Source organism: Sinohyriopsis cumingii, chromosome 12 (genome assembly GCF_028554795.1).
Source record: "Sinohyriopsis cumingii isolate HCF-2022 chromosome 12, ASM2855479v2, whole genome shotgun sequence".
Classification (NCBI taxonomy): Eukaryota; Metazoa; Mollusca; class Bivalvia; order Unionida; family Unionidae; genus Sinohyriopsis; species Sinohyriopsis cumingii.
In genome coordinates this window covers 49,638,668-49,665,392 of record NC_142972.1, presented here as the reverse complement: position 1 = coordinate 49,665,392, position 26,725 = coordinate 49,638,668, and the positions used below count along the sequence as shown (strand labels likewise).

General features: G+C 39.8%; 1 protein-coding gene across 2 annotated transcripts in view; it reads right to left on the bottom strand.

Annotated features, from left to right (window-relative positions):
* The window catches only part of LOC149786415 (ornithine decarboxylase-like), an 84,262-nt gene that overhangs the window by 26,195 nt on the left and 31,342 nt on the right, over positions 1-26,725 (bottom strand). For both annotated transcript variants that reach the window (XM_089978196.1, XM_089978197.1), the window contains exons 3-5: positions 11,285-11,381; positions 9,699-9,775; positions 6,753-6,925 (exon numbers count right to left, since the gene is read on the bottom strand). In XM_089978196.1, the coding sequence (XP_089834322.1) occupies positions 6,753-6,925; positions 9,699-9,775; positions 11,285-11,381 (347 nt within the window). The remainder of the gene's footprint in view (positions 1-6,752; positions 6,926-9,698; positions 9,776-11,284; positions 11,382-26,725) is intronic.

The following is a 26,725-nucleotide window of genomic DNA, read 5'->3' as shown; positions in this document are numbered from 1 at the left end:
TTTAACTTTTCAATTACATACGCAAAAAATAGAGAAAGCTAACCTGAAGCTTAGCGTAAACATTTCGATTTTTCGAAATCTTATCCTTGCACTAAAGACTTCATCAGCAGACTGATGTGATCTCTACTGACTGTCACTATTACTCGATGGAAGAATGAACGTCGAAGACCAAGTTCAAGCTAGTCTGAGGTATCAAGGCACATCTACAATGTTTGCCCTGGCCATACTATTACTTGGAACTCCGTACAAATCCTAGATTGAGAACAACCCTGGATCGAGCGAGGGGTGGGGCGGTTAGGGAATAAATTTACATCCATGCACACAAGCCGACTCTGAACAGGGACCGGGGCCATTACAACCTGCCGCACATCTGGGACAATCTGTTAACATCCCTCACCATTCCATCGAGCTATTTTCACAGTTAGTAGAGATCACATCGGCCTTCTGATGAATTCCTTAGCGTAAGGACGAAAGCTCCAGGTTGGCTTTCACTATTTTTGTGTGTATGTAATTGAAAAGTTAAATACATTCTCAAATATAGCTTTAATAATTTTAGTCATATCACTACAATGTCTGGCCCAACGTGTCAGCAGTGACGATAACAAAGTGAAAAATAGATGTCAAGCAATTATTAAATGAAAGCGAAAATCTCAGGAACTGCGTCACGATGAGTTCACACTAATTAATTAACTAATTCATTTAAATTATCAATTAATAATCATAATAATAATAATTATAATAATGATGATGATAATAATAATAATAATCAGTACACGTATAAGTATAATGAAATAAAGAAAAACATATAAATAATAACTTTTATAATATGCTCATTTTGTTCTCCTTTAACTTTACATTGTCAGAATCATTCAGTGTTTTACGATATTGAACTCGCGCGCACTTCATATTGCACTCATAAGGAACTACTTTCTATTGTAAACAAACAATGGACGCAGACGCCAGCACTTTTGATTTATAAACAAATCATGTATACTCACGTAGTAGGCGGTTTACATTTTGGTTGATTAAATTTGTTTCTGAATGAACTAACGCAGATGTTTCGTGGACTGCAACATACCAACTGCTTTGCTACATTCCTCGTTACCTTTTTTGATACAATGTTTCGGATTTAGGCGGGCGATAGACGCCAGATTTCATAAAATTGCTGGGTACCTACAAATAACATGCAAGTGACAAGATATAATCGGTCTTCATTAGCTGGTAACAAGAATGGCAAAAAATATACTTACAGTTTTACATCCCGAATTTCCTCAATATGTACTTTTTTAGTTCTGCAAATCCGAATTACATGAGCCATGTGAGTGGTTCTCAAGCTTGATTACACATTTCGACATTGTACTATCATTTCGACTATATTCCAAATGCAATTACATCCTCCTTAAAGCACTCAAAATGAAATAAACATTAAATTCAATAGCGCCTTTTTATAATTGCAATTGAAAGACTTCATATTTTTCGCACGTTATGATTTTAAATATTCAATGACAGAACAGAAACACGCTTGCAGATGTCCACATGCTTCTGCCTCGCTGCTTCAATCCGATATATTTCATGTAGAATTGGCACAATTAAATCCAGTCCATAACCAAGAAATTTCATTTCGTAGACTCGACACAAATACCAAAATCTTTTCATTCCAGATCAAATGGAAAAGTTGTTGCAATGCGCATTCATTCACAATATAATTCCAAATTTCAATTCTAAGTAGACCAAAACGCCATTTTCTTTCGACAGTTATATCTGGCACGCGACTGAATTTAGATTGAAACACTGCATTCATTCAGTTACTTTGTTTCTTTTTGAGTATTTTTGTTATATAATTAAGACTTAGGCTGATTAAGAAAATGAGCATATGATAAAAAGGTTACTGCATTTGAATGGGAAAATATGAACTCGTTTTCTTGGATGAATATTCTGCACTCCAAACGGCGTGCAGTATTTCCATCCAAAAAACTCGTTCATATTTTCCCATACAAATGCAGTAAGCTATAATACATAATATAGGATGTTTCGAATGACAGTAATCTTACTTCTTACTAACAACTCTTGTTTCAAAGAAAAATCGAAAATTGTAATAAAAGTGGAAGATCTATTTGATATTATATATATATATATATATATATATATATATATATATATATATATATATATATATATATATATATATATATGGGTCTGTGGGTCAATATTAAAATAGTCAAAGATGTAATTACTGATAATAGAGGTAGTGAAACTAATGGATGCAACATTAAGCCTGAATGCACTTCAGACATTTACAGAAATTATCTTACAAGAATGTAAATAGTTGTACTAATCACTATTCAATAAGGATTAATTTAAGATTAACACATTACTACAGAAATTGGTAGTGGATTTAAACTAGCTATCGAGTCATACATATTTCATACCCTCAACAGCAAATGATGTTTCAAAATGAAGAAAATAGAATTGTATATAGTGTTATTTTCGTGGGTCAGGGTTTGTACTTCATGTATTGCTGAAATGTTATGGCGTAAAACTACAACTTTGAAGCGACTCTGACATGTTACTGATGATTAAACCATGAATTCGTGGTCGCATTAGCATGATACCCCCCCCCCGTTAAGTTAACGTGTCGTCCAGAATGACGAAGTCAAATTTGATGGGAAATATGATAAATCAAACCTTAAAGAGTAGATCTACATAAAAATAATTTGTAACAGAGGCTATTTTTTAACGTACACCTTTTACTAGTTTAAGATTTGGTAAATAGAAAGAAGAAAAGGTGCCTAGAGAGAATTATCACAAATTGACCCGGTAACCATGATAATTTACATATCCTTCAAACAGATGATGCAGTTCCTAATGAATTACACGGTTATTTGAGTGACTTTCGTTTTTCTTCTTAGAACCAACTTCTCTCTTTCTAAGATCACTCTGCTCTTTAAAAGGCATTTTATCAGCGATAATGAAAAATATGCCTAGAGTGCGTAAGTTCTTTTTTATTCTGAAAAAAGCAGTTGACTACAGAAATGTGACAATATTGCATTGAATTAGGTCACAAATTAACATAAACCATATGTTATTTGTAATGAACAAAACAAATGGTTCAAAGCATGTATCGAATTAAATCCAAGACGTAGACGGAAAGCAAGGAATCGCGAGTGCAGCTTAATGAATAATAGTGTTGGATGTAAACAAGTGGAGACTATAAGACAAGAAGCTATTGTGAAAACATGCAAAAGAGAAAGGAGACTGAAAAGGGCATACTAAAATAGTGTAACGTATCTTTAATTATTAAGGCCATACACGAAGCAATAAAATATGCAACTGTAAGAAGAGTTTGTGGACATATAAGGATATCAGTTCACACCAATTACAAAGGAATCACTTGTACAGAATAGAAAATTAATTATTAAATCGAACGGAAAAATTATAAATTGTACAATTCTAAGGATATACCAGTAGTAGCAGCGGGTGGAAATTGTTAAGTAAACGAACGAGACTAACCGAAGTCCATTGTTCTAGACTTGGAAAAACACACTTTATCTTGATGTGTAGCACCGGGGCATCATGCCACAGACATGTAGCATCATGTCCCACCCAGTCACATATTCCTAACACCAGACCAGCCAGTCCTAACTTTAACCTCTTAATGCTGAGCTCCTAGCGAGGCAGCTGTTAGTACCATTTTTATAAGTATTTGGAAAGACTTGGCCGGGGTTCGCTACCTCCAGCATACGAGGCGGACGCTCTAACCACCAGGCCACCGGAGCGGTGAATGTTAGAGAAAGATTCCAAGCTAAAGAACTATCATGATAAACATGAAAAAGAACAATCTAAATTAAAAAATAAAAATTTAGAATACTGGAAATAATATAAACGAAACATAAGTGCAGTACGAATAAATAATAGCATTTTGACACCGGTCTATCTTTGAAAATAGAAGTTATTATATAGGTAAGATAAATTATCAACCATCTCAATATCGATCAATATATTTAATAAACAAGAAAAAAATATTCACCAGATCCAGTTGATAAATCTTATACAATCGTATAAAAATTCACATATAACGTATAAATGAATTTATCCAACGCATGCTTACTTTATTTATTTAATTTAACGTATTCTATAATTTTAAAGGATCTCTACAAGAAGTGTACAGTCTTATGTCACGTGTTTAGGCTCGAATAAATAGCTACACAAGAAAGAGTGAAAACAGCAAGCCTTGAAAAACACAATAATTTATTTCCCTGGAAAAATTCTGTCAAAATGAAAAAATATGAATTTATGGATTTTAAGAATCAAATCCAAACATAATCCAAGAATAATCCACGAATAAATTTTTAGAAGTCCTAATAATAAAATGTTCTAATGATTTCAAGTTCGAGTCCCGACTACGAATCCAAGATGGAAGACGATTACGTATACTGTAACCTGTAGTGTTGAAGTCTACATTTCCTTGTAGATACAAGAAATAATACTCCAGTTTTGGAAATCTGAATAAATGTTTATAAGAGCTGTCTTTGTTTAAGATTTTCGTATGAGCACACGTATGTCTCCAGGAAGAAAAAACACTAATCCTTTTGAATCCAAGCAATTTAAAATAACTCCAAACGGCACAACAGTCACTTTCCACTATAACAGCCCAACTGAGATTATTTCTCGAAAAACAAAGATTATATCGTATTCTGAAACGCAGTTTCGCAAATTCCCAAGTTGCAAAATCATCAAAATGGGGGGTCACATGATCGTGTTTATATCACGTCGCTTAATATGACCCTGACGAAAACCAATCATTTTACTATAAGAAAATAAATTTTAAAAATTGTTTACTTCTTAATCACGTAGTCCCATCATGACCTTGACAACAAAAAAAATCATTTTAAAATAAAAATAGAACTTATTTCTGCGGCTGCTACTAATTTTCAATCAATGTTAAGATCCAGGTCAACACCTGGTGTTTACTAAAATGAACAGTCAAGGTCATGTAATGAAAAATAATTTAAAAATTAAAACTGACAAACAAACAATTAAATTGAATTAAATATATATTAAAACAGATATAATTAAATCAAATATACATAACAAAAGAAATCTCTTGAGTAGTATGGAATAGGTAAATTTCATTAATATTTGGGTCCCTATAAATCATATTTTGTTATTATGATATCTTAAGAGAACACCATTATATATTAATTGATAAAGTAATAAATTTTATTTAGTTGAATCTTTAAATACTGCTAATGGTGCGTATGAATATTTGGGTTGCATTGATTAATGTGAGAATTCTTTTAAAAGTGTAGGAAGTTTAAATGGATCCTCACGTGTGCTAACATTCCAAAGTTCTATACTATTATTGCTTCCACGACTGTGCTAGTTACAATGATCGACTATAGTGGATATTACAATTAATTATAAAAGGTAAAAACAGTACATTTAATAGGCACGTCTGCCTGTAATAGGCAATTCATCAACGAAAAACTATTCACTTATGTGTCAGGGTTGCAGAGCTTTTGGTGATTACTAAAGGCGTTTATATACATATAATAGGATACATGATATTGATGGTGAAATAAAGGAATACCTGGACATATTAAGACACACATTTGCGAACAGCTGGTCACATGAGTTAGTTTTGATACCGCTGAGCCAGTGTGTATTTAAAATAAACCACCGCTCAAATACATACATAAACATAAATAATACGTATTCAGTTACCCTCTCTAGCAGCAATATATTTATTTTATCTTACAATATTTTTGTGAGCAATTTACGCTTACGCATTGTTACCATTTAAATAAGCTGACATACTGTTCTATTAAATAGATAAATTGTTCTCGATCACGTATAGAACTGACAACAAGGACAACAACAACTCTCTATCTCTCCATTATGCCCAATTACGCCAGTTCCAGCTGAACCTACAACATCCACCGTTACATATATCTATTATTATTAACTAAGCTCATTCTGATCATGTGAGCATTTGACTCTTATATAAAAGAACAAATGCCTTGTTTAGTGCTTATTTGGCAACGTTTACAGTTGGGGCACTAGAAACTTTCGTTGTTTGTCTAGTTATTAAAAGCGTTTTGCCAGCTGTACTCGGAGAGACTGTAAACTGGCGGCCATGCAGCGAACCATGTTCAGTGGTAATATCTCCTCTGATACATGCAGTTCTAGTGCATTCAACGCAGTGTCGTTGTCAAAACACATGATGACTGCCACGTTGCTTATAAAAAGATAAATAACTGTATGTTTATCTTATTGCATTAGCATTAAAAGCTATTTTTCATGCATGTATATTTTGAAAGATAATATTATGCTATATTCCTATTTACCATTCTCATACAAATGTCCCTTTAAACCTGTAAATTCCCACGTTACAAACTTGCCAGGGAGTGTAACTCTTGAAGCATTCATTGACACAAAATCAATCCGGTAAATCAACTCCCATTTTCTAACATACTGCTCTGTGTTTATGGTTAGATTTATTGGGCGTACACGCCAGCACGTATGTGCACACCTGTGCACGTAGAAACAGTCACCCACATTACAAGCATAACATGTATATTATTTACATATGTTTAATTGCAATGTTTTATATTCATCATAGCTAAACTACTATTAAGTGCGCTATATTCAAAAATGCATCCATGTATCATTTCAGGATTGTACATTACTACATGAAAGAGACAAAAAGCGGTCCTGTCTTAGAAGCAGAGCTCAGAATTAATAAAACGTACCTTGCTTCTGGGTAGATCTCCTTAATCTTGTACAATTCTTCTTCATTGTCGAAGGTCATGAGACTTACACTATGCTTGGCAGCATAGCGAATGTAGGACCTCTGTTTGCATGGATTGGCATAGATAATGCGACAAGGTTCCACCCCAAGGTTCATGACCATCTTCAGTTCTGACTGAAAATTAAGTATTTTTTTCTCCACGTCACACTTCCATCGATCAAATTAGATACTAGAGTATTTCATTAATAAGCATATAAGCATATATGATCTATGCTACGAACATTGTGACAGCTTCATAGTCATGCATACTAAGTTTGATTATACACACCACTGCCGAGTAGGAATAAGTTTTAAAATAATAGACTCCCAATAAATTCATTAATGTGTTTCGATGTTTCCCTTAATGTATCCTACTCTTTCAAGTGATTAGTTATATTAGCTACCTCGTCAAGTTTAATCAAAACCGTTTGAAAATTAATGCCGCTTATATACGAAAAAAGAAACTAATAACAGACAATGGACACAAAGTCATACAATAAACGTGTTTGGGTTTCGATCACGTAAGCTAAAAAAATTATATCGTCATAAGTTGTCACAAAGACGATTGAACAAGGACCAGAGTGGGCAAAAACAAACACATTACCAATATACTATTCATGACTATACTTTGTGATTAATTTAATTTTGTTTCAAATGTGTGTTCGATAGTATTATCCAACAACATAAACCAGAGCTGTAGATGAGATTTTAATTAAGGGAGTATTACTATAGCAGGCTTTTAAAATTTAAATATAATTTATTGTGACGACTGCACGAAACAAATTAGTAATACCAGCCGAATAAGTTTTAATCAAGCAAATGTTAATCGTTCATACTAGAATAAGAATACGTGATTGACTTTTAATATTGACCAAGACAAACTCATGGTTGTACCGATTATATGACTTACGAATGTCAAACGACATCATTAGAAATGTGCAAAGAACATTTAGAACTTTTATCAATAACATAATGTATATTTCATGGCAGTCCTTGATTATTCACTGACTGTGCTTATGGCAGTCCTTGATTATTCACTGAATGTGTTTATGGCAGGAGAAATACACTTCAAACATATGAATAAATTCTTTAAATGAATCACATTTTGCCAACTCACTGCAAAAATTTCGATATGCATTTTTGTGAATCTTAAAACATACACTGTTTATTTAGAGCTCAGCTAAACATATTTTTCATTTCCAAGCTGAAAAATGTAATTTTGATAGACTGCTCATAGAGCCTTTATGATAATATAACCGAGTCTCAGAATTTGCATTACCATACAAAGTAACTCACACGTGTTAGTTTGGTAAATGTGACTCTCCCGACAATAATAATAATAATTTAAAACCTATCGTCTCTAACTCAGTCTTGATATACCACCAATTGAACTAAAACGGCAGGAAATGTATTTTTTGTTTAGTCTATGAGAAACCGCCTTGTTCAATGATTAACGTTCCATACTCGTGACCAAAAGGGGGTGGGGAGGTCAACTCCAACCCCAGGATCAGCCTAGAACGGCCACTGTGGCTCGTTCTTGGGCAGCGCACTCTACTTCGGTTGCCCCGGAAGTACATAACTACTTGTGTTGCTCTGCCGTAAGACACCATACCAAAATTACACATCTGGTGCACAATTTCACATCTCGCAGATCATACTCTGACCGAATGTATCGCTGCTGCAAGGCTGTTTTGACCCCAGACGTGTCTAAATCATAGTACATCACCTTAATACATAAGCATTTTCACTGGAATTTATTTTGTGTATATTGTTACAGATTCAAATCCAAACATAAAAAAAGCTTAAAAAGCAGTACGTTGTGTTTGGAATCTCAGAGGACCTTAATTGTGAAGTCGTCTTTAATTCTTTGATGTCTGCTACGCGCTATCTTTTAAAATCTTCACTACAAAGAAAGAATTCCTAATTTATTCATTCTACTTGTTTGGCAACTCTTTCCATTCCGCAAATAAGCCATTGTTGCGAAAAGATCTTAGTAAATGGAATCTAAATTGACTGTGATTCAGTTATTAAAATGTAGTTGTTTTTTTTTGTTTTTTTTTACAGGCGGCGTTTTGTCACCAGAGTTACATCGTTATGGCAGTGGTGATAACTATCTAAAGGGGTGGATAACACACTTTCAAGGGTCTGTAACAACACACGTACATGTCGTTTATTGCTGTGTGAGGCTTCTGGTCTATGTTTTTATCCCCAGTCATAATTTGAAGGGTAAATATCGTAAACCAGTCGATTAGCTGATGTCAAAATCTACATAAATTCTGTATACAAGTACATCGTATGAGATGCAAATATCTAAACAATGTGTATGTGAGAGAGAGAAAGATTATAAACTTAGCTTTAAATGTTTTCAGCCATATCGCTATGACGTCTGCACTGCGGCAGTTTATAGCGATGTCGAGCACTAGGCTATCATGTCCCACCCGGTTACATACTGATACCATGCGGACCAGTCCTAACACTAACCTCTTAATGCGGAGCGCCAAGGGAGGCAGCTGCTAGTATCATTTGTGTAGATCTTTGAACACGTGACCTCCTGCATCCGAGCCGGACGCTCTAACAATATAGACCACCGGAGAGTCTAAACAGAATTACATTTTGTACATGAAGCATAAATGTAATTAGGAATCATTTTCATAGCATTGGTTATTTTAAAATGCTTCATGGAATCTTTCACAGAGAGAGCGAGCATAGGACATGAAGAACATATATATGGCAAATTTTGTAATCCAACATCCAATGATGAACAATGCATTGATGCATAACACTATATTTTACTGGTATGGCATATTATTTTGATGCGATAACTCTTTTACGATAATTGATCACTTTCAATAAAGAAAGAAAACTATGTATCCCATTATAGCCTTTTAAAAATTAATTAATAGCTTACCTTGCTGGCACAATCAAAGCTAGCTCCAAGGTCGGACAAGACTTTTAGCACAGCATGCTCATTATTGCATTTCACAGCTAACAAAAAAGTAATATTTACATTTGTATAAAATAGCTCTTCTACTTACAAGATAAACGTACACAGGTCGATAACAGTAAACCGTAAGTCAGATCACAATGATATCAATATTATAGAACTAAGGAATCTGACACACCAGGTTCAAACTAAAGTCGGATAACGGTTGGAACTGTCCCTCACAAATGTATACTTATTGAATAAAAATAGCACTATAGTCTTGACTGAGGTAAAAATAAATATTGTTCCCACTTTATAACAGATTTATCTTCCCATGCTTTGACAGTAAAGATTACATTGCTGTTCATTTATTTTGTGACGTCGTGGAAAAAGAATGAGGTAAACGAGTCTGTTCTCGAAAATGGAGAAAACGGAGGAACTCAGATCCATATTTACCTGGATCCTGTGAAAAATTTTAAGGCAACATTTCCCAAAAATATTTCCGAAAATATGAAGACCTATTTATTTATTTATTTATTCACCAGTAAAATTGTCACTCAAAAGTTTCTTATGTACATTATACTAGATCTTGTTTATACAGTTGTTGCTAAGCAACCAATAAAGCAGATTGAACTCTACAGGCAGAACACCTGATTTTTCCTACGGACGAATCAACACCTTGAACATCTAAGGTAATGAACAAGATCTATTGTATATATTTGACAGTATTAAATAACAAGAACATGCGTCTAATTGTGTTACAAATCAGATTACATGTACAAATGTATATTTCCTTAAGCCAAATGAAGCTGTAATGGCGCTAATTATGGACAAAATCGCAAAGACAACCGGACGTTTCATTGTAACAAAACAACATATTTTAAGTATGATTAAACAACCAAACTAATGACCAACACTACACTAAAGGATCCACAAAAGAAAAAGCTAAAATGGATCCAATGTATAAGCAAATGAGGTAAGAAAATATTCTTATTAATCTATCAACGTTTCTGGATAAATGCTCTGAGAAATCCAGATTTATCGCCAAGAATAAAATCTCAAAGTTCACCTTCAAAAGCCATATGTGTACAGGGAATTAATATATCCAAACAAGTTTTCAAGCAATGCTCATTTTCTTGTCACATCAGCTCTTATCTTTGCCTTACATTTATGCTACAATTCCACAAAAAGCCTACACAAATGTTACATTCTTGAGTTTAAGCAAGTTCTAAACAGATTATAACAGTTCCAGAGATAAGAAAAGTTGCAAATGTCACATATAAACCAACTCCGTCAAAATCCTAAGTTTATATTCTCTCTCTCTCTTCTCTCTCTCTCTGTGTAAAACATTGTACAAACACGTGCATACACAAAATAACACATGCAACGTTAGACAGGGACACGCTCACTCTCTGTTTTGAACATTACTATAGGTTTATATACAACTATTGCCTTGGTTTCGTTGCGACTGTAACATAACCAATCCACATGACTAAACAACTTATTCTCCTTTCTGAAAGCAGCAGTTCATTTTTTAGACATTGCAAAACAAATAGAACCATGTAACGTACCATAAAATGGCTCTACTCTTGGAAGTTTTTTAACCCAGCGTTTATATTTATTGATGATATCTCCCAAATCCCCGAGCATAAAGGCTTCTTCTTTGCCCTGGAATAGTATAAAAACAACCATGCTAGCTTCTTTTATATTCTTATCATATGTATGCATCGCAAAAGGTTCTCTCTCACTATGGTGTGTTCCGCTGGACCTAAACTGAAGGAGCTTGTACTTGGAACCAAAAGGTAGGAAAATGGGCAGTTTTAGGGACGTAACTCCTCTAAATGATGATCAGATGTATGTTACTATCCTACACATCCAGTGTATCATCAATGTGTATGCTATAGTTTGCTGAAATTTAGAGAATGGTGAATAAGCAGCCGTAAGTCTCATACGTAATCTTTCTTACGTAAAGTTGTACTGCAGAAGCAGAAGAAATACAAGCAATCAGCAACCATAACTCTTATAAAGGATCACGTGGAATCCTGAAATTTAGATTCATTCAAGGTCTCCTCATTATAAAGATCTCAACCAAATTGGATTCAAGTCCAACAAACTGTGGCAAAGTGCTGTGAAACCAAAGACAGGACAGACAATCAATCAGGAAGCATAGCACCTGTAATTAGGTAACTAGAAATAAATCTCATTCAAGGTTTCATTAATATAGAACCAATATCAAATCTGGTTGAGAGCCAATACATGTTTGTAAAGTTATACTGCAAAATCCAAAGTCAAAGGTAAAGGCAATCAGGAGGTATTTCTCCAGTAATTGATGCCATGGAATTCTGGCAACAAATCTTTTTCAATGCCTCAGTATAAAGCCGTATTGCAAATTTGATTGAAATCCAACCAACGTTGGATAATGTATTCCGTGAAACCCAAAGTCAGCAAGATGGTGGCACAGATCCTGCATAATTGGGGCGTAACTCCTGCAAATCATATCCATTAATACGGAAATCAGTGAAGGTCTTGAGAAAATGGCGTCGAATCCCTAGCTCGATATCTAAAAACATTATAGGGATAGGCAAACAGGGGCAAGTATACCAGTAGTGAAGTGGGGCACCCTAGCGACAATGGGAATTAGCATTACAGAGACCCCTGGGCAACTCTAGCGACAATGGAAATTTAACATGGAGAAAAATCGTGGGCAACTCTAGCGACAAGGGGAATTTAACATGGAGAAAAAATCGTGGGCAACTCTAGCGACAAGGGGAATTGAACATGGGGGAATAAAGTGTGGGTCTATCTAGGGACAAGGGGGAATTGAACATGGGATTTTTTTTTTAAAAAAAAAATTTTTTTAAAAAAGGGTAGGCAATTGAAAGTAATTCTCTTTTCGAGAAATGTGGGTGGCCCTGAAAAGGGCCTTTGGGTTTATGTTAATGTATCCATTAACATAAAGGGCATCTGCGGCATCTTCTTGTCCTCAAGCTGCGTCTTACTCGAGGGCCATAAATCAGTGTCCTCTTGAGGCAACCTTGTCTTTCTACGTACACTCTTCGTATCCACAGACTGGTGTCTGACTTGTCGACAACGGTCCACTTGGACCGGCCATACATGAGCATGTCCGTCCTAAACATCATGGAAGACACAAGGTTGGATGATTCGACTGTGGTCCACATCTTGAAGCGACGAGAACAGGTGAATCAATGCAGTGAACTGCGCTTATTTATAGGTAGAGGAAGGATTGAAACGGATTGAGTTAATTCACCAATCCGAACACGCGTTACAAAATTCAGTCAGCCCGCATCCAATCCGAAGAGAGCAGTCTGTGACGTCACGTGGTCTATATAGATTCGCTAGCGCTTGTGTACAGTCAATCTATGCAACAGTGATTCAACATGACGGAAACTCAGAAAACGATCCATTGGGGTGCACCAGCAGGGGAGAATGCCCAAGGGAACCCGGATTTACTTTCAGAAGAGGTGAATTGGGATTTTGTGGATTTTCTTACCTCGCAAGAATTTGTTCCGGAACCTTCGTTACCTTCTTCATTACCGCAAGTGGAGAATTTTAGACAGAGACAGAAAGAAGAATTGGAGAAATTTATACAACGACAAAAGGAAGCGGAACAAGCTTTTCTCCTACAGCAGCAGCAAGAAGAAGAGGTAAGAAAAAAACAACAGCAACAACAGCAAGAAGAAGTAGCAGCAAAGAAACAAGAGGGTGAAAATCAAACGGTCACGGTACTGTTGGACATTTTAGCGGAGTTAAGAAGTCTGAAACAAATGTATCAGACTTCTTTATTACGACCGAAGAGAATACGACCTTCCCGAGCTGAACACGTTAACCCTGTGACTAAGCCTAGCGTACCACCCTTAGTGATTTCAACCCAATCATCATCAACATTACGCAGTCCAGTAGTAGGCCTTGGCCGGGACAAAGGCTTAAGGCAGTTAAAGTTGATTGCTTAAACTCACCCCTACACCAAAAAAGGCCCTTTTCAGGGCCACCCACATTTCTCGAAAAGAAATAGCCTTTCAATTTGCCAATAACTAAAAAACAAAAAAAACAAAAAAAAAAAAAAAAAACCCATTTTACCCCTATAGTAGTATGTGTCTTTGTATGAGTGCGTGAGTGTACGTTCTTATTTTAAAATCAAAATTCAAAGCCACATACCTAATATCATTAATTTATTCTTTTATCCATTGTTACAATCCAATTCACAATTCACAACAGAACACTTTAATTAAAAGTTCATTTACTTCGTCTTTCTCCTTGTTTAGTCTCTCTGTTTTTTGAATTTCTTCACCGTCTTTTCCTCTTCTTCCTCCTCACTTTCTTCCCTTCTTTTCTTCTTCTGTTTCTTTGCCTCTTGTAAATAGAATTGTCTTCTTTCTTCCTCTTCTTCCTCTGAAGAATCCCTCTCTTCCTCTGAAGAATCCCTCTCTTCTTCTGAAGAATTCCTCTTTTCTTCTGACTCCTGTTGTTTCTTTTTTGGGCAATCTGGAGACCAATGTCCTTTTTCTTGACAATAATAACAGGTATCTTGACTTTTGTCTTTTTTAGCCCTTTTTTTTCTTTTTTGACGGTCTCGACACTCTGAAGACCAATGCCCTTTCTTCTGACAGATATAGCAGGTATCTTGACTTTTATCTCGAAAGGAAGGAGAGTAGTCCGTGGGCTGGTCTGAAGAGAATTTTCTAATGACCCCTCGCAAAGCTCTGACGAAACGTTCGATTTGGCTAGTCTCTTCCATCGTTGTGCTCGGTTTGAGAGTGAAATGAATAGTGAAAGCACAAGATACACACCCTTTTATATACGCTGGTCTGCCATGACTATAAATTAGTCCATGGTGTTTAAACTTGAGTCATTTGACGTTTTTCACTCAAGATGAAACGATCCTATTCATTCGAGAAGAAAGAAGAAGAAGAAAGTAAGAGGCAGAAACGTGATCTATCGCCTCGTACCAGGGCTGAAATCTTGGCACAAATTCATGCCAGTGATTTTGAAGAGGACATGAGTGAACCAGAATCCGAACCCTCTAAACCAAGTTCGTCACCCTTAGTCAACCCTGAAAAATACTATTCCATTCGAGAGACGGAAAAGCGCTCCTCTAGAAAATTTAGAACCACGGCTTACAAATACACGGTGAAGTTTAAAGATTTCAAGGCTGAAGTGCCGTTAGAGAAAGCAGAAGTGTTCATCACTGGGGTGTGGGATTCTTTGCTCACCGCACTCAAGAGACAATGTCAACCCAAAGAAGACGATCGCTTGAGACTTTCCATACAACACGACGGTTTGAAATCCCCTGTTTGGATCGAGTTTAGCACCCCTGCAGAATTGACCGCTTCCAAAGTCATGGACAAGATTCAACACGTACAACAATCTAATGACCAGTTTGACATCACCGATGGAAAAGCCACACTAGACATGACCCACGTCTCTCCTCCTCAAGGGACTGGACGCAGAAAGATGTTATTGGTGGACGACCTTCGCAACACCAAAACAAGTCTCGTCCGAATTAACAACCCTCATGACCAGATGTGTTTAGCCCGTGCCATCGTGGTGGGACGAACCTATGCCAACAAGAACGACACGGTAGAATGGAAAAGAACCTGGAAAACTATTCAACGTTCCGATCGAGCCAAACAACGAAACGAAGCAGAACTCCTGTTATACCAAGCCGGACTGTCCAAAGACACACCCTGTGGCATTCCTGAGATGCAAAAATTGCAAGACGCCCTAGCTCCACGATACACCTTGAAAGTGCACCCTCAAGAAATGCGCGGGCCTCTGTTGTTTCGAGGCCAAGATTTTAAGGACGGAAAATACATTCATGTTTATTATCACGATGACTATTTCGATACTATTACCAGTATCACTGCATTCCTGGGATACAGTTATTACTGTGAGAAATGTGATTATGGTTATAATAATCGAGAGCAACTCAAGCATTGTGGATGGAAATGCTCAGGATGTTTGGCCTCTCCACCCTGTCTGAGCGAAGAACCAGTGCCTTGTTCAACTTGTCTGCGCACGTTTGTCAGCCCTACCTGTTACCAACAACATTTGAAGACGCCAGGTTCACAGAAGAAATGTGCTTGTCAACTGCTGATATTGTGCCCTACGTGTGGACAAGGCATACTTACCAATAATGCCAAGGCACACGTATGTCGAGGAAAGTAAAAATGTCACACTTGTCACCACATCGTGGACTTGGAACACCAATGCTACGTGCAAAAATACCAACCTCCACCAGAGAAAGAGGACGGTCACAGGCAGAAAGGCAATTTCATTTTTTTCGATTTCGAATGCATGCAAGAGACCGGCATTCACATTCCTAATTTCTGCGTGGCTCATCGAGCGTGCGAGAAGTGCATTCAAGAACCTATCTTCAGTCATTGCCCTCATTGCAGCAAGATTCCTGGAGGGCGTGAAAAAATCTTTCGGGGACCGAAAACGTTAGCCGATTTTGCCCAATGGGTTTTAGACCCCGTCGACAAGACGTGGAGCCAAGAGGACATCGAACGTTACGGAGATTGTCATCGTCATGCCACGGTGATGGCTCACAATTTTTCCGGATACGATGGACAGTTTCTTTTGAGATACTATACGGAACAAGGCACCGAGCGTCCTACAGTGACTTTGAACGGAGCCAAAATCATTTTCATGCAAGTGGGACAAGTACAGTTTAAAGATTCGATGAGTTACTTGGCCATGCCTTTGAGCGGAATGCCTAAAACGTTTGGAATGACAGAAATGGCTAAAGGGTACTTTCCACACTTTTTCAATACGGAAGCCAATCAACACGCCGTTCTACCCCATTTACCTGAGGCTCACTATTACGATCCCGACAACATGCGTACCGAACAACGAGAAGCTTTCTACGCTTGGTACCAGGCTCACGCCTCCGACCCTTTCGACTTTCAAGAAGAAATGCTAAAATATTGTCGTTCCGACGTGGACATTTTACGGCGTTGCTGTGGAAAATTTCGAGAACTGTTCATGGAACACGGAGGGGTCGATCCTTTGAAAGAAGCTTGCACCATTGCCAAAGCGTGTTCCTTAGTGTACCGACAACGATTCATGCCTGAAAACACCGTGGCTGTCATCAGCCCTCAAACGACCCACTATGTCAAACGTCAATACTCGGTCAAAGCCCTACGTTGGTTACATTACTTGTGCGACAAGGAAGACAAGTGGATTCAGCATGCTCGCAACGGAGGGGGTGAAAAGACCATCGTAACGTATTCGGTCGATGGCTGGGACTTAGAAAACCCCAAGATCGTGTACGAGTTTAACGGTTGCTTATTTCACGGATGTCCCGTTTGTTACCCTGATCGTAGCACTAAAAATCAGTTTTTATAACGAACCATAGAAGACTTGTACCAGGACACTTGACAGCCGCGCCTAAAGTTGGAACAGGAAGGATACCAAGTGGTGGAAATGTGGGAACACGAGTACGATCACCGTATGAAAACCGATCCCGAGTTTAAACGCCTCGTGGAAAGTTACCAGTTCATGGACCCGTTGAACCCGAGAGATAGTTTGTACGGAGGAAGGACTAATGCCACCTGTTTGCTGTACCAAGCCGACGAAGAGAAAGGAGAAGAAATCAAATACTTGGACATGTGTTCGCTGTATCCCTACGTGTGCAAATATTGTCGCTTTCCTGCAGGGCACCCGCAATTGTTGACGGAACACATCGACCTGAAAAACATTCGACAATACGAAGGCTTGATCAAGTGCAAAGTTTTGCCTCCCACGAACCTATTCCATCCCGTCTTACCTCACCATTGTCAAGGCAAACTGATGTTTCCATTGTGCCGTACTTGTGCCGAAACCTGCAACCAAGATCAGCCTTGTCAGCACACCCAGGAAGAACGTGCCTTGACGGGAACATGGGTCAGCGTAGGATTGTTCAAAGCTCTGGACATGGGATACCAACTGTTAGAAGTGTACGAAATTTGCCACTTTCCCAAGACACAACAATACCACAAGGGTGATCCCAGTCAGAAAGGTATTTTCGCTGACTACGTGGATGCCTTTTTGAAACTGAAGCAAGAAGGCAGCGGCTATCCTTCCTGGTGTCACACTCCCGAAGACCAAATACAATTCAAAGAGAAATACTATGAACAAGAAGGCATCTCTTTAGACCACATCGAGAAAAACGAGGGCAGGCGAAAGTGATGTTAAATTGCTTGTGGGGTAAAATGGCACAAGGACCGTGTTTACCCAAGACGGAGTATTTGACAGAACCTTCCCGCTACTTCCAGATGATTCACGACGAAACCAAATACATGAAACACGTGGACGTCGTTCGCGAGGATTTGATCTTGGTCAATTACGAAGAAGATCTGGACTTTGTACAAGACGACCCTTTTGGAAATGTCATCATTGCGGCTTACGTGACAGCCCATGCTCGCTGAAAATTGTACAAAGCTTTAGAACTGTTAGGGGAACGCGTCCTGTACTTTGACACGGACAGTTGCATTTACATTCATCACCCGAGTCAACAGCACCCTGACATCGAAGGAGACCGCTTAGGAGCCTGGACAGACGAGCATCCCGACGACAAGATTCTAAGTTTCATCAGTGGCGGTCCCAAAAATTACGGCTACGAATACCGGGACAAACAAGGAGAAGTGCACACGACGTGCAAAGTGAAAGGACTGACTCTGAATTATCGTACCAGTCGTGTTGTGAACTTTGGGGTATTGAAAGAAGCCTTGCAATCGGGAGAGGATGGAAACTTTAAAGTGACCACCTATCAACCGAACAAGATTGTACGTTTACCCACTCATCACATCGTCAGTCGGCCCTTGGAAAAAGTCTATCAAATCGTGTACCAGAAGCGAGTTCGACTTCCCAATCATTTCACCTTACCGTATGGACACGTTGGTATAAAACATTGGTTGTAAGAGGATAGTCACCCGCTAGAAGGATGACTTCGCCACAGCAAGAATCGAGTGAGAAACCCGATGAGAACTCCAAGTTCAAACCCTACCATTTTCCAGTCTTCTTACCTGACTATTGTGATTGTGCCCGTCGATTTGACACGTTTCAGAAATGGCCTACGGATAGGGAAGGATTACCTTCTACGCATGTTTTAGCTAGAACAGGATTTGTCTACTTGGGACCTGAGTCAGGATTGGGATACGAGGTACAGTGTTTCGCTTGTGGACTGAAGTTACGAATGGATCTATGTATCTATAAAGATTCAGCTATTCTGGAACATACTCGATGGTCTCCGCACTGCCCTTACCTTTCTATGGCCTTTCCACCCATCACACTGCGGTACAATGTTGACGGTACCTTAGAGACGGTACCTTCCAGAACAAGACATAAAAAACATAAAAAAGGAAAGATGTACAAGCTGGAGACTGCATTGCGACTAGTATAAAAAGGGGCTATGGTCAAGATCGATAGTTCATTGTGACTACCAAGACCGAGCGAACAAGATGAATACTTTCAGAGAAACACAAAACAAGTTGTTTAGAAAGGCACAATTCAAGTGTGAGGCTTCGGAAGTGGAATGTGATTGTGAGCCTTGCGATGGGTACGATGCTGTACGCTGTGACCTTAGCGATGCCGTAAAGCATCATGGGAACTTTGTTCTCACTACCCCTATCATGGAAAGTGATGATGTGCGTGTCAAACCTGAGGGATGCGAAAGTGATGCCGCTCGTCCTTTTGGACATTTTACTGGGTTTCGTTTTAAAGGGGAATGTTCACCTTCACGTCTACCCCACTACGGATGTCATCCAGCCCTGAGCAAACTCCTGTTCATGTCACCCAACCCTCATCGAAACGAACCTGTGAAAGACGAATATTCGTTTCCTGTGCGTTTGTCGGAATACTGCGAAAATGGCCTAAGTATCTGGGAGGACCGACCCCCGAAGAATTAGCCAGAGCCGGATTTTTCTACTTGGGCGAAGGAGGTAAAGTCAAGTGCTTCAGTTGCGGTGTGTCACTGCACCACTGGGAACAGCAAGATTCGGCCTACATAGAACATGCTCGATGGTCACTGAATTGTCATTACTTACCCTTAGTGGGACCGAGACATTGAAGTTACTTACCATAATCTGTTCATGGATACTTTACAAGAGAACATTCGTGCTTTGCCTGTGGAGTTGAGAGAAAGGATTTACCGAGAGCTGGTCAAAATACAAGTGAAACGTAAAGAACAATTGCATCCGTTACGTCACCGGTGTTTGAACCACTGGTACCTGAATGCTATACAAGGACTGATTGAGTTGAAAGTGTTCCATTGGACAGACATTGATCAACGACCCCCTGGTTTTAAAAAGGAATGGTTTGCTCTGGATGATTCTATCTACTACATTGTAAACGTACTGCATCGAATTCCAGAGGAAGAGTTAACGAATTACCAACATCTTTTACGTAATGTCGACTTAGTGAAAGAGGAAACTTCCGAACGAATTGTAACGTGTAAATTAGTAACTAAACGATTTAGATTCGACAATGAATTAAAACCATGTCTGTGCAAACAGTACATGTCTTGTGCCAGACAAAAGAGGATTTAGTATGACCTATTCATGGATACTTTGCTAGAGAACATTCGTGCTTTGCCTGTGGAGTTGAGAGAACGCATTTACCGAGAACTGATCAAAATACAAGTGAAACGCAAACGCAAAGTTATTGAACCGTTTTTAAATTATGCTCTGTTCCAAAGTATAAGAAGACTGATTATGAGTGGATATTACATCAGGCACAAAGGTAAACGAGGCTATTGACCACCACCCAACGATTCCAAAAACAGTGTATATACTTAAGGATACTTTACAAGAGAACATTTTGGGCTTGCCTGAGGAGTTGAGAGAATGGATTTACCGAGAGCTGGTGAAAATACAAGTCAAACGTAAAGAACAATTGCATCCGTTACGTCACCAGATCTTTAACCACTGGTACCTGAATGGTATAAGAGAACCTAGTGCAACGCATTGAGGAAGACAAGTTAAAGGATTACCAACATTTGTTACGTGGAATCTGCTTAGCGGAAGACGAAACATCTAGACAAACTCTGACGTTTCGGTTACAGTATGCAAGATTTAGATTCCCTACTGGAGAACGAAGATCTCTGGCTAGAAAGTACGTGTATTGCATCCGAAAAAAAAAAGAATATAAAAACAGGCTGCCATGCCACGACTTATGTCACATGTCATTGAACAGATTCCGTGGAAGGAACTCAGTGACCATATTCAAACCGTGGATCATTACCATCGATTATTACAAGAACTGTATCCATTCAATTGGGGTCGACAAGTGGTGTGTGTCTTAGTGACTTGTTTTCTGGGATTTCGTTTACCAGCCGATTCTTTGTGGACTCTTTACGATCAGTACTTACCACCTCAATGGCCTTAAATGGTCACGAAAAACTCCTTTTGCTCAAAGCCTTGCGTTTTCATCTGGATACTTCTCGACCACAACAGGAAAAAAAGATTCGTCAACTTTTAGCTACCCAAGACGTGTATGACGATGTGTGTGTAGCTTGTGACTTATATCCCCATTGGACAGATGTCCGTGCCTGGAAAGAATGGGATTTTGAGGCTTGGACCCAAAAAGTGGCCCAGTATGCACGAGAGTTGTTCAAGGAAAAAAGTTACTTTTCAACCCGTGTTAGTGACGGTGCCAGAAGAACCCGTCACCCAGGACGGGACTGTCGTGGACAGGCCTGAAAGACCCTTTCGGGAGGACACTTGTGTGACCTTACCCCCTACTATAGAACTGGTTAGAACATTACCCAAAAGATGTTGTACAGACACTTGTGTTTATTGCACGTTAATGGTTATCATGTGCCTTTTATTATTGTACTTAAGCCTTTGGCTTTTATGTATTTTTGTCTTTCGTATTTATGTTTGAAACATTCACTAAACGTGTTCTGAAAAAAGTATATAAACTCTTGTCTTGTTTGTTTCCGTGTCACAAGTGACATTTCTCACACTATGGCTACCTCTGCTGTCTCTGCTCCATCGACGAACACTTAGATCGTGCCAGTTGGGAGGCTTTGTATCTTCGCCATCCCTTTAACATGCTCATTGCCGGACCTACCGGTTCAGGCAAAACCGAATTCGTCAAACGTTTGATCGAACATAAACATCATTTGATCGATCGGCCACCTCAGCGGATCGTGTGGTGTTACAAAGAGTGGCAATCGGCGTACAACCTCTTGCGAGAAAGTCAAGGCGATTCCATCGTGTTTGTGGAAGGCATTCCTAAAGAAGACGACGGTATCGTCCCTGACTCCCGTCAAACCCATTTGGTCATTTTCGACGACATGTTAGGAGAAGACGAAGAAGAAATTAAACTGTGGTTCACGCGCAAAGGGTATCACCGTAATGCCAGTGTCGTTTACATCGCCCAAAATTTGTTTCAACAAAGTAAAGCCCATCGCACCATCAGTCTCAATGAGCATTACGTGGTCTTGTTTAAAAGCCTTCGAGATAAATCGCAAGTGCAAGTCTTAGCCAAACAGTTAGGAACGCCTTGGCTGACTCAGGCGTACGACGATGCCACTCAAACGCCACACGCCTATTTACTCGTCGATTTGAAACCTACAATCCCCGAGGATTTGCGATTTCGTACCCACTTGTTTCACCACTGGTGCCAAGACGGAGGGCCTGTCCTGTACACGTCTCCGTCCTCGACTTAATTTCACTCCACATAAAAAATCTATAAAAACCTCAGACCCTTTTTCGTCTGTCTCACACAACGTCAAAATGACGTCCCTTCAGTCGCATCTTCCCGTCAAATTGATTCGTGCCTTGTATGGCATCAGTCGAGAAAAAAATCCACAAATACGAGCTCGTGTCTTAGAAGCTAGTCTTAAAGAAGTCTTAAGATGGTTCACGGTGACGGGACGTCAAATACTCCAAGGAATCATTCAGATTCCTCATCAAACCAAACGTTTTTTCGATCGAAACAAAGTCGCTTTGGTCCAACTGGCCGATCCCCGCATCGACACCCAAACCAAAAAACAAATCATTTTGAAACCTGGAGGGAGTGGTACTCTAGGAAGGGTTATCATTCGCTCTCTCTTAAGATGGGATCCTAATGCCCCCAAAGTTATCCCCAAGACAAAAGTCCAACGAAGCCCCAAGAAGAAAAAGAAAAAGACCAGGTCCCCAAAGAGAAGAACTTCTCCAGTGGCGGGACCCTCCTCTTACCAGACACCACCCCGGAAAAAGAAAAGAAGCCCCCAGAAAAAGAAACAGAGAAAAAGTCCCCGGAAAAAGAAAAGTCCACAGAAGAAAACTAGTCGCAAGAGAGGCACTTCGGCCAGGACGCAACCATACATTCGCAAACCACGACCTGCCACGGCAGTGACTGCGTCTCCGGCATCCTCACGTTCATCCACTTCTCCGTTGATGAAACCAAGAACTGAAGAGTACTTGGAGACGTTGATCACACCAAGAACTTCTCCGTTATTGACCCCCAAAAAGAACTTCCCCAGTGGCAGGACCCTCCAATTTAGCGGCAGTGGCTGCTGCTCACAAAGTACCTTCTCCCAAAATCAAAGTCCAAAAAAGATCGGGCATGTTACAAAGTTTACTGGATTTGTCCAAGCAAGAACTGCTCGATTTAGTCCGTTACGTACCCCTGCACGACGTGTCATGCCTGTCTTCAAACTAATACGACGTAAAGGCAATCAGTGGCGACGCGTTCCAGTATAAAAAAGGCCTGTGACCAAGTCGGGGTATCAGTGTTTTTGGTGCTCCTGAAGACTCAAAGATGTCACCCTCCAGAAAACCCCAAGGAAACAAAAGGAAAGGACTACCACCACGTTTAGTCAAACATGGAGACATGTTATCTGTCCTGTCCAAAGCTTCTCCACCTCTACGAAAAAAATTTATTCAATCGGCCTCCAAAGAGGTCATCGATACCGTGTGCGAATGTTGTTTGAACGTCTTGAAAGGCACGATCCCTTTGTCCAAACACCAGAAACAATGCTTAGGCAAACATCGTCACGTTCTTCGCCAAATGGTTCGAAAGAAAATTCCCATTCGTCAAAAAAAGAAGATGTTGGTCTAACGTGGAGGCATTTTACTCCTCTTGTTAGGTCCCATACTGAAAGGAGTCTTGGGAACCATGTTGGGAGGACTGGTGGAGCAAGATAAAAAGGCCCTCGGAAGTCCCAAGATCTCAGAATCGACCCCTGACAACCCCATGGAAGGACGAAAACTAGCTTTAGTGCCTTACAAACGATGGATGGAATACCATCGGTGGCAAGAACAACGCACCCCGCATTTACCTCCCAATCCCAATTTGAGCGAGATGTCCCAGTTACAACACGAATTACAGTCTTTGATGGATCGCCAAGATTTGTCCGAAACAGAAAAATCGCAAAAGTACGGTCAACTTTTGCAACGACTGCAACTCTTTCACCAGAAAGCTTTAGACGAAACAGCTCTACCCACTTTGAAAGATTTTAAGACCTTGTTGAAAAGTCCAGCACCATCCCAGTACCAGTACCAGTACCAGTGCCATCACTACCAGTGACCAAGACAGAAAAAGGAGAAGAAGAAGAAGAATGGTTTCAAACTCAAGTTAACAACACCACCTACCTCCAGAATTGGATGGATTAAAAAGATGATGGCCATCCCTTCTTCATCACAAGAGAAAAAGAAAGTGAAGACAGAAGTGAAGACAGAAGTGAAACAAGAACCGATATCCCCCGCTCAGACATCCTCCTCTTCAACACCTATTGCCGGTCGCACACGCAAAGCATTGCAATCCAAGAAAATACCCCAAGAGAAAAAGAGTAGCATCCTCCAAGAGTGGGTGCCTTATTAACACACAAACACAAAAAAATGGAAAAAGTCTTAGCCAGCATTTACTACGATCCCTCGCATCCTGCAGGTTACGCAGGAGTTCAAAAATTGTATCGTGCTGCCAAAACTCGACTGAAAAGTCTCCGTTTACCTCAAGTGCAACGATGGTTACAAGAACAAGCTACCTACACTTTACACAAACCCATTCGACGCAAGTTTGCCAGAAGTCGCACCCGAGTGGAAGGCATCGATCATCAATGGCAAGCCGATTTAGCCGATGTCTCTCATTTGGCCAGCTATAATCGTGGCTACAAATATTTGTTTTGTGTCATCGACGTCTTTTCCAAATTTGCCTGGGTCGTGCCCTTGACTTCCAAATCGAGCAGCGAGTTAGTGCGAGCCCTGCAACGGGTGTTGAAACAAAGCGGTCGTCACCCTCTTCGATGGCAAACGGACAAAGGCACCGAATTTCTGAACCAAGCTTTCCAAAAAGAATTAAAGAAACGTGACATTCATTTTTTTTTACCACCGAGAATCCCGAAACCAAAGCCAGCATCGTGGAACGTTTTCAACGCACTTTGAAAGAACGCATGTGGAAATATTTTACGCATCACCACACTCTGAAGTACATCGACATCTTACCGCACCTGGTGCAAGCGTACAACCAATCTTACCATCGAAGCATCGGACGTGCCCCGCAAGAAGTGACTCCCGAGAATTAAGTGTTGGTGTTTGAGCGCATGTTCGGTACGTCCCCGACGTGGGCTGTCCCCAAGAAAAGTGGAATGTTGGCCGTAGGAGATTGCGTGCGCATTGGCAAAACCAGACACACTTTCGACAAAGGTTACTTACCTAACTGGACGACCGAATTGTTTCGTGTCACTGGACGCGTGCATGCTCGTCATCCTGCCGTCTATAAATTGGAAGACATGAACGGAGAAGTGCTCAAAGGAACGTTTTATTTGCCCGAGTTACAACGTGTCACCAAAAAAGAAGACGACGTGTACGACATCGAAAGCATTCTCGAACGCAGAACCCGTAAAGTGGGCAAACGACGTGTCAAAGAAGTGAAAGTACGTTGGAAAGGATATCCACCCAGTTTTGATTCTTGGATCGACGCTTCGCAAGTCATCGACTATAAAAAGAAGTGAACATCATGCCCTTTCACACAGACGCAGCTACGTCGACCACTCCTTTACCTAGTTCTTCTGTGCAAGATTTACAAAAACAACCCTTGTGGGTGTGGCGTGGAGAACGTGTGCCTAAAACGCAAATCGTCTTTTTCTGCCAAATCTTCGTGGTGTATTGTGTCATCGGGGCAGCCATCGCCAATTTGAGTTTGCAACAAGGAGACAAACAATTGTGGACCATTTTATTGAGCAGTTGCATCGGTTACCTGCTTCCCAATCCCTCCCTGAAATTCTCTTCGAACGGGAACCACGGGAACCTTGTGTCCAGTGCCAGTGTCAGTCACCACTCCAACAAGAACAACCCCATTTTAGGCGGAGACACGCCTCTGACGTCCAGTAACCCCTCGGACAGCCACAGAACTCTGGAATTATCAGTCACCAAAACCAATTTTACTTAACCTTACCCAGTGACAGTTCCATGGAGGTGTTTCCCCACAACACGTTGTGTTGTTACACGGCCAAATTACCTCAGGCCATCCCCTTAGATCACGAAGCCCATTGGGAAGTGGCTTTAGTGGAAATCATTCACCCGACCCAAGTCCTCAATGTCCTTCCCAATCAAAATTTTTTTGATGTGGAAGTTCATGACGAGCAAGTGCAAGAGTACTTGGATAAGAATGTCAAATATGACAAGAAAACCCGTACACAAAATCAAAAGTGGACCTACCACTTGTTGATTTCCCCAGGCTATTATTTTAGTGGTCAACATTTGGTCAGCACCATAGCCACCAGGTTTAATAGCGTGTTTCTTAAAGCTTTGGAGAGTGTCAGAAAAAGTGTCACCATGGGATACCACAAAGCAGCTCGTCGCTTCTCGATGAGATTTGACGGGAGTAAAATCATGTCCATTTTATTTTGTACTGAATTGTATGACATGTTGGGCGGAGACATAAACATGAGAATGGTCATGATGAAGAAAAACGAATTACCTATCGTTTACGACAACGAGTCTTTTATCAAGTTATTTCGTACCCCGGTAGAACTGAACCAAGGATTGAATTTGATGTTCGTGTATTCCGATGTGGTGGAG